Genomic DNA, 14,949 nt, shown 5'->3' on the forward strand with positions numbered 1-14,949 from the left:
ACGTGCTCAGACTATTTCCACTGAAGGAGCTAAAGCTAAGAAAAAAATACTTCAAATCTTTCAATTTTATATAATAAAATATAATAGAGTGAATAAAGAAAAAAAAAACCTGAATGGGTAGTTAGATGATGAAAGATCTTTTTTACTTCATTCATGGGAAATGAGCATCACTGCCTGGGCCAGCATTTATTGGCCATCCGTAGTTACCCTTGAGGTTATGGTGACCTGCCACCTTGAACTGCTGTAATTCATTTAATTTTGTTACAGAGAGTGTTCCAGGATTTTGACCCAGCAATACTGAAGTAACTATTTCTAAGTCAGGACAGTGAATGGCTTGGAGGGAACCTGGAGATGGTTTTTTTCATGTATCAATTGCCCTTGTCTTTCTACATGGTCCTGGTCATGGGGTTGGATGGTACTGTCAAAGGATCTTTGGTGAATTTGTCTGCATTTTGTCTTGGATGGTGCACACTACTGCTATTGAGCACAGGTGATGAGTATTTTGTAGTTGTGGCGCCAATCAAGTAGGAGGCTTTGTTCTGGATGGTGTCAAGAAATATCACTTTTGTTGTTCCTGCACTCATCCAGGCAAGTGAGGAGTATTCACTCATCCAAAAACCTCTCCCCTGACATGTGTTTTCTATATAATGAATGGATTCTGGGGAGTAAGGAGGTGAATTAGTCGCTATAGGATTCCTAGCCTCTGATCTGCTCTTGTCGCCACAGCATTTATATGGCTAGTCCTGTTTTGTTTTTGGTCAATGGTAATCCTCAGGATGTTGGCATGCTAACTAAGGGAAAAAAAACTAAAGTAACTGGTAAAAGTAGCAGAGGTTGTACAAGGTGTTTGGGTCAAGAAAGGTTACCAGTGATGAGCGCATTAATTCCATTAATATAATGATAATGTTATAACTTGGGTGGAGGATAGCTCGACACCTCAAGGAAGAGAGACTTACCATCCAGATCTCATTATTCCAGGAACAACATCATTTCATACCAATGAAATTTGTACCTGTTTACTATCATGCAATAAGCTACATCTTGTGTAAAAACTCTGCTAGAGTACTTTTCTTGTACCACACTGGATAAAGCAAGCCCTATAGATCCCAATCGAGAAAAATGGTGGCAGCAAGTTTACCTTATGGTGAATTATATGACATAGTGAGCGGAGTGTGGAGTGGAATTTGATTTAGCTGTACCACTGAGGATAAACAGCAATGCTAATTCCAGTGAGTCCAGAATAAATTTCTGTATAACGTAATGTTTCTAAAGGGGTTACTATTTATTTTACATTGGCTCCACCCATTCTGCTGCTGTCTCACCCAGTCTGTAGGTAGAAATAAGACATTCCAGTTTTCAGAGGGAGAAGATGTATCTGTAACAGTTCCCTACTTATTACACCTGGGTAAATTTACTATTATTACTACTATCATATGGTAAATCTCCTTGTTATCTGAGAACAGTGCTTTTTTGACACACACTCTATGGTGTAATGACTAGAACTGTAGATTTTGTATCCCATTGCCATGTGGATACAGAAAATAAAAATTAGGCACCTAATTCTCTCTCGAAGATGTTCATAGAATTGCCCTGTAATATGGATAACTTCTTGCAAATGAGTAATATTCCCTCCCCCACCCAATCTCATTCTAAGTCCATCCATCAGGCACTTTAGTATCTTTGAATGGGGGCAGGGGGTCTATGGGCTCCAGAAAACAATGCTAACCAGGTTGGTTCACATGATGGGTCACCACGTGGCACTGGGTGAATATGAGTCATAGGAGGATGAAGCCCTTAAGTGGGCACTAATTTCTTATGTAAGGATCTCAGTTGCCAACATAGTGCAAAGGACAGTATTGGGTCTTCTTACCATGCACTTGGGGCAGTGACAGGAAGGTCTAGGACCCTCACTAGTACCCTCCATTATGGCATTAAATTCCACCCAATACGTTAGCAGTGAAATATTATTCTATTTCATTGTAATTCTAAAATAATGTGCTATCCCTTCAAAATGTTTTAGTAGTCTACAGCGAGTATTTATGAGTAGAAACATGCGATAGCTTCATACATTGGTAACTGCAACAGATTATTGAAGTTGATTAGTAGTGATTCTTCATGGAATTGTTAATAATGGCACAAAATAAATTCTGTTTTAGAAATTGTGAATGTTACCTGCAGCGGATTATTGAACATGGCTTCTGGAGGTGGCAGTCTTTTTGAGTCTCTCTCATCATCTGTGCAACGGTAAGTACTGGGCTCATTCTGTTAATTAATTGCTTTGATGTACAACAAGTTGCTGGCTCAAAATGAATTCTGATGCAATATTGGAGAAAAAGCTTTCATGGCATTGTGCCGGAAATGCACTGGTGTCAGCAGTATTCAGAAACATGTCTGAAACGTTCAAGCAATTTGAAGCATTGTGACCTTAGCTTGACACAAACTGCTGCTTTATCAAGTTTGATCTTAATCTATTAAGAGACCATTAACTGTTTTGTTGAACATTTTTGTTCAAATTGGATGTTAGAGCACTTATCTTAAAATAAACGCAATTTTTTGTCAATGTAGTCATGTACAAGCAAAGACAATCAGGGTGAATTTAATAGGAGCTGATATTCATAAGCTGTTGGCTGAAGTTGACACTGTTTTGTACAAGAAACATCACACCATCATATTATGGTCATTACATTTTCTTTGCATTTATTTTGAAGTGCTGGTCTTACACAGTAACTGTTATAACAGTACATTGTTCCTCAATTGGTCAGCAAGTACGTTACCCAATTGTTTTTGTATCTTCATCTTCATATTCATTACTTGGGGTGGACTGAGCAGTCGTTGAACATTCCTGAGCAATAACCATCAGACATTATTTGATAGAATAATTAATTCCTAGATTGTGGAAGGGATTAATCAACTTCCATAACCCAATCAATGCTCAATATGGTTGTCCATATGTCTTCATTGGATGCCAAAGTTTTTGTCTCCATGACTAGGAATGTCTGGAGCATGGTTTGGAACCTGTACCCTTATTTTAGAGAAAGGAATGCTAATTCTAAGCCAAAGGCTTGATGCCACTGCTCAGACCAGGATGTCTCAATTCAGGTATTTCAACTCAGCTGAATTGAGTGATCAATTGTAGCCACTTTGATGTTTGAATGTAGTGATTGACTTCAGTATTATAGGTGTAAGAAGGATGAGGAAAAGATTGCGTTCCCAAACTGGATAACCTTCCTGTGGAATGATAAGTCCTTCCTTTGGAAATTGTATGTGTGTGCAAAGTATGGGAACAGAGCGCTATACTGTGCATGTATTTTAGTAAAGAAACTGCCTTAACATTAGAATTGATTGTTTTCATGGGTTAGTTCCAAGGATGCAATGTTTCTTTGCTGCTCTAAATGTTGTGAAGAGAATCTATCATTTTACTCAAAAAGTAGAAGAAAGATTATTTATTATATGTCTGTGAGGGATAATCAGGTTTTGATAGATTTTGAATTAGAATCACATAAATCTACAGTACAGTGAAATCCCTTTGACCCATTGCTTTTGACCAATGCAGGCTAAAATACCTAATTATTCAAATCTCATTTTCAGTGCTTGACCCTAACCTTTTATGCCTTGGCATTGTAAATGTACATCAAAATACTTCTTAAATGTTATGAGGTTTTCTGCTTTGATCATCCTTATAAGCAGTGAGTTCCAGACTCCCACACACCTCTTCACATCCGCTCTATATCACCTGCTGCTTATATTACACCTATGGTGCATGGTCATTGATCCCTCCACTCAGGAGAACCATTCTTGCCTGCCTGCCATACCTCTGCCCCTTGTAATTTTATACATATTAAACATGTCCCCTCTCAGTATCATCTGCTCCAAGGAAGACAACTCCAGTCTATACATAAATCAAGCTCTCCAGCCCAGGTAACATCCTGGAAAATCTCCTCTGCAACTTCTCAGTGCTATTGCACCATCCTATAACATGGATCCTAGAACAGTACACAGAACTCTGGCTGTGGACTAACCAATGTTTTATACATTTCTAACATAGCTTCCCTGCTCTGAAACTTTATGTCTTGGCTAGTGAAGACAAGTATCCCATGTGTCAAAAAGTGTGGCACTGGAAAAGCACAGCCGAGGAGCATTCGAGGAGCAGGAGAGTTGACGTTTCGAACATAAGCTCTTCATCAGGCATACTTATGCTTGAAATGTCAGCTCTCCTGCTCCTCGGATGCTGCCTGCTTGGCTGTGCTTTTTCAGCGTCACGCTCTTCGACTCGGTTCTCCAGCATCTCCAGCCTTCACACTCTCCAAGTATCCCATATGAACTCTTAACCACATTATCTACCAGGCCTACTACCTTAAAGGACATGCACACTGAGATCCCTCTGATCTTTGGTGCTTCACAGGGTCATACTGGTCATCGTGTATTCCTTTGTCTTGTTTGTCCTACCCAGGGTCATGACCTCACAGTTATCTGGTCAGAGTTCCATTTGTTAAATCATCCCTTCTAACCAGCTCATCTATATCCTCTTATAATGTAAGGCTGTCCTCCTCACAATTTATTACACCATTAATTTTTATATCATCCGCAAACTTACAGGTCAACTCTCCTATATACAAATCTAAATCATTAACGTTTACCACAAACAAAAAAGGCCCCACCCTGATCCCTGAAGAAATTGATTGAGTTTTTTGATGAAGTAACAAAGAAGATTGATGAGGACAGAACAGTGGATGTGATCTATATGGACTTCAGTAAGGTGTTCAACAAGGTTCCCCATGGGAGACTGATTAGCAAGGTTAGATCTCATGGAATACAGGGAGAACTAGCCATTTGGATACAGAACTGGCTCAAAGGTAGAAGACAGAGGGTGGTGGTGGAGGGCTGTTTTTCAGACTGGAGGCCTGTGACCAGTGGAGTGCCACAAGGATCGATGCTGGGCCCTCTACTTTTTGTCATTTACATAAATGATTTGGATGTGAGCATAAGAAGTACAGTTAGTAAGTTTGCAGATGACACCAAAATTGGAGGAGTAGTGGACAGTGAAGAGGGTTACCTCAGATTACAACAGGATTTGGACCAGATGGGCCAATGGGCTGAGAAGTGGCAGATGGAGTTTAATTCAGATAAATGCTGCATTTTGGGAAAGCAAACCTTAGCAGGACTTATACACTTAATGGTAAGGTCCTAGGGAGTGTTGCTGAACAAAGAGGCCTTGAAGTGCAGGTTCATAGCTCCTTGAAAGTGGGGTCGTAGGTAGATAGGATAGTGAAGAAGGCATTTGGTATGCTTTCCTTTATTGGTCAGAGTATTGAGTACAGGAGTTGAGAGGTCATGTTGCAGCTGTACGGGACATTGGTTAGGCCACTGTTGGAATATTGCGTGCAATTCTGGTCTCCTTCCTATCGGAAAGATGTTGTGAAACTTGAAAGGGTTCAGAAAAGATTTACAAGGATATTGCCAGGGTTAGAGGATTTGAGCTATGGGGAGAGGCTGGGGCTGTTTTCCCTGGAGCTTTGGAGGCTGAGGGGGACCTTAAAGCGGTTTACAAAATTATGAGGGACATAGATAGGGTAAATAGGCAAGGTCTTTTCCCTGGGGTCGGGGAGTCCAGAACTAGAGGGCATAGGTTTAGGGTGAGAGGGGAAAGATATAAAAGAGACCTAAGGGGCAACTTTTTCATGCAGAGAGTGGTACGTGTATGGAATGAGTTGCCAGAGGAAGTAGTGAAGGCTGGTACAATTGCAACATTTAAAAGGCATTTGGATGGGTGTATGAATAGGAAGGGTATGGAGGGAAATGGCCAAGGTGCTGGCAGGTAGGACTAGTTTGGGTTGGGATATTTGGTCAGCATGGATGAGTTGGACCGAAGGGCCTGTTTCCATGCTGTACATCTCTATGACTGACTCTAAGGCTTCTAGTCACAAAAACACTCCTTAACATTACTCTCTGCTCCCTGTCATTCAGCCAATTCTGGGTCAAATTACCCAAATTTCCTTGGTCCCATGCATCCCTATATGTGTTTTGTCATCAAGTAGTTGAAACAGAATACAACAGATCAAGGGCTGGATAGCGGTGAGGAGAGTAAGCATGATGTATAGGAAAGGGCTATTAAGCCTAAAGACCATCTAGCATCCCTAGATTAGGAATTTGGGTCGTATTACTTCCATAGGGGTATAATGAATGAAGAAATGCAACAGTTGTATAATGTGAACTTTTCCAAAAAGGAAGAAGGAACAAGACAAGAGCATACTCAATAAATGTCAAGACACTAGGAAATTCAGAGAATAGGTGCTTGTCTACAGATCTCTGAAGATTGCAGTATAGTTTAAAGATTAGTTAAGAAAGCACAGGGATGCTTGCTTTTTTTTTAGATTATTTACAGTGTGGAAACAGGCCCTTAGGCCCAACAAGTCCACACCGACCCGCCGAAGCGCATCCACCCAGACTCATTCCCCTACATCTAACACTACGGGCAATTTAGCATGGCCAATTCACCTAACCTGCACATTTTTGGACTGTGGGAGGAAACCCACGCAGACATGGGGAGAATGTGCAAACTCCACGCAGTCAGTCGCCTGAGGCGGGAACTGAACCCGGGTCTCTGGCGCTGTGAGGCTAACCACTGTGCCACCGTGCCGCCCATATCAATCATAGATTGTAAGAGCAGGGAGGCCATGTCAGAGCTGTGCAGAAATTTGCTTAGGCTACAGCTGGAATATTGTGTACAATTCTGGTCACCACATTATAGGAAGAATGTGATTACACTGGAGGAGTGTAAAGGAGCTTTACCAGAGGTTGGTTTGGATGGAGCAGTTTAGTTATGAAGAAAGGCTGGATAAGCTCTGATTGTTTTCTTTAGAGCAGAGAAGGTTGAGAGTGACCATGTGATTATCTATGAGGGACATGGACAAGATGAATAAGAAGCAGCTGATCCCCTTAGCTTTAAGGTGTATAACAACTGGACATAATTTTAAATGTGAAAGACAGGAGATTTAGAGGGGATTTGAAGAAAACATTTTCATCTAGAGGGTGGTGAGCATCTGGAATGCATAGCCAGTGAGAGTAGTTGAGGTGGGAAACCTCACAACCTTTATCAAGTACTTGGATGAGTACTTGAAGTGTCATAACATTCATGGCTATGGGCCTAGTAGTAGAAAGTTGGACTAGTGTAGGTAGTAGTTTAATTTTGGTGTACAGATTTGACTTGCTGAAGGGCATCATTTGTAGTGTATGTGCAATGAATGTGCAAGAAAAGCTACTGGGAAGTTTTTAAACAGGGGTTAAATGTTTTGGATGATGGCCATGAACTGGCAGAATGACATAAAACAGTGGAAAATAACAAAATGCAGTGCGGCTTCTAGCAGTGGGACTGAGAGCGACTGTTGTGTTGGAAAATGATCAAATACAGGAGAAAATCTCCAACTATGTGAGAGAGGAATCTTACAGTTGTAGATCAGAAATATATCAAATTACAAATAGAGTTTGCAGTTTTAATAGATTACACCATGACATAAGGGTTACAGAACAAAATCATGACAGAAGTAGAAGCACAATTCTTCATCACTCTGAAATTTTAGTGGCTACTAGTAAATTCCAGGTTAATAGGAGAGACAAAACAAATAGTATTGGAAGCTGGAAGTTCTGAAGTTCAATGCAGCCTTGATCTCAGAAATGGATTAGACACAGTTCTTGCTTTTTGGGATTTTAAATCTAAACTGAAGCTATCTTCTCAGGGTTTTGAAGAATATCTGACAATCTGGATATTACTCTTCTGCAGTAGGAAATATAATCCTGAAAATTCTTTTGACCAAAATAAAAGCTGTTTTCCTGCAGGGTGATAGCTTTCAGAGAGAAATGCTTTTGAACGTACCTAAGGAAGCAAATGATGAAGAAAAGAAACTGAAAACTAAACAAATGTGTTTGTTCCCTTTGAGGCTGTTGTGTTTTTTGGTGAAATCAGTTTGGTAGGAAATAGGTTGTGTTTAACGAAAAGCAGGTCCTAAATTTTTTTTATAGTTATCGTATAGGGTGGCACAGTGGTTAGCACTGCTTCCTTACAGTGCCAGAGACCTGGGTTCAATTCCCGCTTCAGGCAACTGGCTGTGTGGACTTTGCACATTCTCCTTATGCCTGCGTGGGTTTCCTCCCACAGTCCAAAAGATGTGCAGGTTAGGTGAATTGGCCATGCTAAATTGCCTGTGGTGTTAGGTGAAAGGGTAAATGTAGGGGAATGGGTCTGGGTGGGTTGCTCTTTAGAGGGTCAGTGTGGACTTGTTGGGCTGAAGGGCCTGTTTCCACACTCTAAGTATGATATCTTATGATAATTGGATTGTTCAGGTTGTCATGACTTTTATAAGGCTCTTTTAGTTTAATTATATGATTACTTATGAAGCGATTCTGCAGAATTTGAAAAATGTATTATTAATGGGGTTAAAGAAGATTTTCAGATTAGGACTTGCACTTGTGATGCTTTAAATACGGATGTTTAGATAATAATCAAAATCAGTCTGAAGTAACTTCAATCAAGTAATCCTATTTAGAAAATGTTTTCCCTTACAGACTAATCATGCTATGTCATAACAAAAACATTCCACCTAAAGAAAATACAAAGAAATTCTTGACTTTGATTGGTCAGTTGTGATATTTTTGATATTTTGATACAGTGATAAATACCCTAAAGCTGAACATGTTTTAAGAGCAAAGAGGAAAGTTTTTTTTAAAAAGATGAACAGTTAAAATTTATATACTTGGATGACTCAGAAAACATGAAAATAGTCAGCTCCAATGATGTCTGACCTGGAAAACAAAACATACTGGAGATGACAGCAGGTCAGGCAGCATCCATGGAGAGAAAGCAAGCTAACATTTTGAGACTAGGTGACTCCTCATCAGATCTCATGTCAGCTCTGATGAAGGGTCACCTAGTCTCAATATGTTAGCTTGCTTTCTCTCCATGGATGCTACCTGACCTGCTGTGATTGCAGCATTTTTTTCTTTTCAATATAGTGTTGGGATCCATTATTAAGGTTAGGCAGTGTAAGAAACTTTATTGTTAGGTAGTGCTCACGTAAGGTAGTATTAGCAAGTCTGGAACTTGTTAGCTTCACTAGACAACAGTAAGCCATTATGTTGCACTAAGAACAGACTGAAAAGCTGATGGCATAGCCTGAAGAGGCCCCAGGGAGGGTGAGAGATAACAGGACATTGGAGCCGTGTCTAAATGCACGTAGCTCAAACTGAGGTAATAGAATGTTATCAGGTGAGAACCAATGACATACTAAAATTCTGCATTTTACCAAATAAGGATGTAACTCTGGAATGTGAGAGAACAAAAGGATAGACAAATTAAAAATATAGTCAGAACGCGCCTTCTCCAGTGAGTTAGACACCTCACTGTACTGTGTACGATTCTCTCTCATTAAACCTGTTTATACTTTTAATCAGACCCGGTGTCTCTCTCCTCCAAACGAACACGGGGACGGAAGACCTGTCCCAACAATAGGTTCCAGCCTCTGTAGCAATTTGCTCTTACAAGGAAATCTTCCTGATGGGATTTGAATTCAATTGGTTTCATAAAATCTTTGATAGTTGGAATTGAGAAACTATATCTTTGAACTGGAAAGTTAAAACAAAAAGAGTTACTCAAGGTACTTCAGTTGTGGAAAGACAGTTCTTGCGGAAGTAATAGATATGGGATTTTTGGTAGGTAAAGGTATTTAATGTTTATGGATCTAAGGCAGGCGGATGATCTAGTTGATTAAAGCAATGGTCTTGAGGGTCTAAATAGTCTATTCTTACTAAATAAGTGAGAATAGATAATACATCATATCAAATTTCTCAATTACCTTGCTGTGGTATGTGCTTTTACAATTTATTTTGATTTCAAATGCTACTTCAGTAAATATAATTTCTAATTGGAAAGTAAGGATTTTCAGGTTTTCACTGTGCTGATACCTTAATGAACATATCAAATCTTAAGATACTGGAAAAGCCGCAAAGATCTTATTCCTGAAATACATCTAAATCTTGTTTAATAGGGAGCATAAAATCACATCTGTCCTTCAGGTGTCATGCTTCTTAAACTGCAATCTTCACTTAAGTAAAGATAGTTATAAATAGTTATATGAAGTAATGCACAGTAAATGGGCTCCCTGTATCCAATGCAAGTATTTGGAGTCTCACGTAATTTTTCCAAAAGTAAAGATGATTTTGATAGTTTGCGTAAAATAAAACTTGTCATTGTTGTATTTATTTTAGCAATGTTAAGTATATAAAATATATTTGCAGAAGGGTTGCAGCAAACAGAAGTCATCAGATGAAAAAGCACATTTAATGGGAGAGAAAGGCAAGATGTCCCTGCAAATAATTCATCATAGTAGATGTGTAAGATAATATTTTGTTCATCTTAAAAAAAAGTCATTTTCTTCAACAGTGTTTGATAATGCTAACTTTAATCATTTAAACCATGAGAATATTTTGAATGTCAAATTATAAACCCGTGTTAGATTCATGTCAACTGTAACATAATTAAGTAGGTGTTTGCTAGCACACAACTTGAGGATTGCTGAAAAACACATTGTTGATGTTTTTCATCTTGCATTCACAGAATCAGTTTGCAAGAATACCAAAAGAAAAGTGAAACAACATTTATACTGTAGGAGAAGAGAGGGCTGGCAGGTGGACTCTAATTGATAGGTGTTGTGTGGAGAATATACAAGTTAGATAATGACTGATTAGCTACCAATCAAGTTCTATTTAAATTTGACTCCAACTTGACGATCTCTTCTGGGTTTTCCTATAAGTGAATCCCGAGAGCCCGATGATCAGATGTGTACTGCTTCTGATCAGTAGTCAGGCAACAAGTTGACTTCACATAAGAGTTGGGCGGTAGCAGGTAGGGGTTGGAATGGGTATGTGAGTGACAATAGGATAACAATAAAACTCTTTATATAAACTACCTATTGTAATTTTGCAGGCACCCCATATACATTTTTCTATCTTTCAAAGGATGAATTGATTATAAACTGTAGTATGACAAAGCCAATTGTAAATTAACAAGCTGATTTATTCAGCAAACAGCAGGTATGAACAGTTTACAGTGTCAATCAAATCTGCAGTTTCTGTTTGTAAATCCTGGCTGGCTGGCAGTTATCTCTTCTAATTATGTGCACAATGCTAAGTTTGAATTTATGACTGAACTTCTTTACCTCAGACGGATGTGGCTTTGAGAAACACCATTTGAATTCATGCTTGATTGAAATATAATCCCTGTTTTCAGAAGCTTGTAAGCTGTGTGGAATTAAACCTCACAACTGGATGAAATTTGGTGATTTTGGTTTCAGAATCATTTTCCTCTCCATTCATTGAATTGGATATTCCACATTTTATGAACAGATTGATGACAGGTTATGTATGAATAGCATCCTCTAATTTGATGTCAAAATCACACAAAATATTAAGTGGTGAAAGTCTTTTCTCTGTTATCTATCCACCTACACCAAACTTTGCATACAGTGCACATCAGAAATCTGAGTTTGTTAACTAATTATTCATTATTTGTGATGGAAAGTAAACAGAAGCCATTACACCCGCAATTTTCCATTGCAAATGAGGTTGTTACAACAAAATTGAGACAAATAATGCTAAAGTTAAAGCTAAGAATGATAAAAATACCAAAATCTTTATTTGAAATTGAAAGAAAATCTTGGTTCAAACAGGAACTGTAATGTTGTTTGCAAGCTCCAGATTTTAAAAAAATACAGATTTTAATATTTTATCCATGGATTTTTAGAAAACAAAACTATTTACTAAATGTAATATTCTGTTCATTTTATAAAGGAATTGCTTTTCATGAGATATACTGGCATGAATACCCATCCGTATCTCCCAAATAGCACCCAGAGTGCAGTGAGAAAACTGAAACAAAAGCAGAAGTTGCTGGAGAAACTCAGCAGGTTTGCCAGCATCTGTGGAGAGAAAACAGAGTTTACGCTTCAAGTCCAGTTACTCAAGTTCTATTCTGCAGTCCTTTATTTTATTGTAATTAGAAAACTGTTGCTCTCATCCATCTTCACTTGCGAATAATCATCCTTCATATCTCGAGTAGTAAAGACCTTCATCTTGGCAAATTGTGGCAAAATTTCACCAATGGTTTGCATGGGGTAATAAGATCTCTCAAAGCTTTATTTAGTTCTTTGAATCTCTGCATACTCTCAGCTTTCCATGCTTTTATCACTGCTACTGTGCTGCTAATCCACTGGGCAATTTCTCAATGACTCCCTTGATTTTCACCTCATGAATTTTGTCTTAAAGATTGAATGAGGGCAAGTGGAATTCTCCGCAGCAAATGCTGAGTTGATGTCCCACTCGTTATTTTGAGATTCTATTCACCAGGGAGATATTCAAGTATCCAAGACCATTGCACAAGATCCTCGTAAGATTTTAGGATCTGTCCATCAGCCAATGGTTTAGTAGCTATGAAATGCTGAAAGTCTCTTTGAGAATGTTTAGGATGACCAGTCCAACCTTTAGAATTGTTTCAGCTCAAATGAATAGTGTGGTACCACAAGAATCAATATTTGGGATCCAGCTGGTCGCCACATATCAATGGTTTGTATCTGAGGACCACATACAATATTTCCAAATTTGCAGACTATATAGTCTTAGCTCTGTGTGTTGTGAAAAAGATTTGAACAGCTTAGTGGGCAAAAACATGGCAGATGGAATATCATGTGATAAATTATGAATTTATCCACATAAGTATTTTGAATAGATATAAAGTATTTCTTGAAGGATAAGTGTAGATCTATAAAAGAACCTAGCCGTCCTTGTCAGTAAGTCATTAGAGGTTAACCTGCAGTTTCAGCAAGCTTTTAGGAAGGCTAATATTGGTGGCCTTTATTGAAAGAAGATTTGAATATAGTAGTGAAGGCTTGCTTCAATTGCACAGAAGCTTACTTAGACTGTGTTGTTGGAGTATTGCGTTCGGTTCTGATTCCCTTACCTAGGAAAGGGTATGCTTGCCAGAGAGAGAATTTAGTGGAGGTTCTTTAGACTGACACTGGGGATGATAGAACTGTCCAATGAGGAGAGTTGAATTCAATTGGGCCTGAATTCAAACAGGTGATTTGATTGGAACATTTGAATTTAAGAGGGCTGTCCAGACTGCATGCAGGGAGGATGTCTTCCCTGGTTGAGGAGTCTAGAACCAGGGAACATAGTTTCTGCATGTGGGGTATAGGCCACTTAGGACTGAATTGAAAAGTTTCTTCACTGGAAGGACAGTGAACCTGTGGAATACTCTATGATAGAAGGAGGTCAAGTCCCTGAATATATTCAAGTGAGAGTTAGGTAAATTCTTAGATTTTACTTACAGTGTGGAAACAGGCCCTTCAGCCCAACAAGTCCACACTGACCCGCCAAAGCACAACCTACCCAGACCTATTCCCCTACACCTAACGCTACAGGCAATTTAGCATGGCCAATTCACCTAACGTGCACATTTTTAGACTGTGGGAGGAAACCAGAGCACCCGGAGGAAATGCAGACACAGGGAGAATGTGCAAACTCCACACAGTCAGTTGCCTGAGGCGAGAATTGAACCCAGGTCTCTGGCACTATGAGGCAGCAGTGCGAACCATTGTGCCATTGTACCGCTTCTAGTTTCTATGTAGTATATCTATGATTAGACTGCTCCTGGACTACTGTTTGGGAGATATTTTCAGCATAGAGGATGTGCATCAAGGGTTCACTAGACTTGTTCCAAGGGTGGCAGGGCTGCCTTATGAAAAAAGATAGGGCAAACTGGTCCTGATTTCTCTATCTATCAGAATAAGGATCAGGGATGATTTCAATGAAACCTACAAAATACAAAATGGGGATATTGTGGTAAAAGGCATCCAAGTGTTTGACCATCTATGATCATATTAGATGGCAGAGGAGGCCTGATGGGCTGAGTGGTCTGCTCCTGGGCCAGTGTTCCTGTGACCCTGGTGAATGCAGACACAGTTTGGAACCTACACACTGCTGGGAAAGAAGGAATTGATGGTTAAGGAAGCTGTTAATTGCCTTTTTAATTGGCTCAGTTCCTTTACCCTCAAACCCAAGGTCGTTCTCCATTAGTTTCTGAATCCACTTTCAGGAAACCAAGAAAGCAGCAGAATGATTCTGGAATTCTTACCTGACTTTGGTATTGGGGGATTTAAGTCCTTGCACAAACCAAAATCCTCATCTACTTAATTGCCATGATCATAGTCAAGGGCACGTTTGACAGGCTGAATGGCCTGCTCCGTATCCTACGGTTCATTGCAATGCTAGCAGCCTCTCTTGGGCAAGCTATTGAGAGCACTAGGAATACACACAATCAAAATAGAGAATGATCAGGTCAGGAAAGGTGAACGCTTGTTTGGGAGCAGAAACAATTGGTTTGTAGTGAAGAAAGGCAATTGGGTTGATAGGGAGGTGATCAGGTTGGGACCGATGTTAGAATGGGGTGGGGTGCAAGGTAACAGTAAGTGAGAAAGATGGATAAAACACAGAGAATAGGATTGGGCTCCCTACTACTTGAAAAGGAGGTTTCAAACAGGAATGAGGTCCTTTGCATATTCAGATATAAATGCGGTGTCTGATTGATGCATGGGGCTTGGAGGCTGGCCGTATCTTTGTTGCTGACATTATTAAGGACTTGAATTTTGAATAATTGTGGAAGGATGGATTAATTTCATGTTCAATGGAGACACCCGGATGGTTTTTTGAAAGTGAATGAAAAGACATTTTTTTTTAAGCAAGGCATTTCTTAGAAACCACATGGCTATAAATAATTGCTTATTTTTTTTTGCTTGAACTTACTTCAGGGAAAATGTCTGATTGCTTTTTCTGACTGGGTGAGAGCTAGTTCTGCTTGGAGATGGTTTTGGATTCTAAGTTAAGCCGAAGCCTACTGAAAGGCAG

At 39.4% G+C, this 14,949-nt stretch overlaps 1 protein-coding gene across 1 annotated transcript in view; it reads left to right on the forward strand.

The window, feature by feature from the left end:
- The first annotated feature begins 2,161 nt into the window (after positions 1-2,161).
- LOC132824211 (protein inscuteable homolog) overlaps positions 2,162-14,949 on the forward strand; it is a 287,434-nt gene continuing 274,646 nt past the window's right edge. The window contains exon 1 of the mRNA XM_060838515.1: positions 2,162-2,244. Within this exon, the coding sequence (XP_060694498.1) occupies positions 2,192-2,244 (53 nt within the window). The 5' untranslated portion in view covers positions 2,162-2,191. The remainder of the gene's footprint in view (positions 2,245-14,949) is intronic.

This window comes from Hemiscyllium ocellatum, chromosome 18, assembly GCF_020745735.1.
Source record: "Hemiscyllium ocellatum isolate sHemOce1 chromosome 18, sHemOce1.pat.X.cur, whole genome shotgun sequence".
Classification (NCBI taxonomy): Eukaryota; Metazoa; Chordata; class Chondrichthyes; order Orectolobiformes; family Hemiscylliidae; genus Hemiscyllium; species Hemiscyllium ocellatum.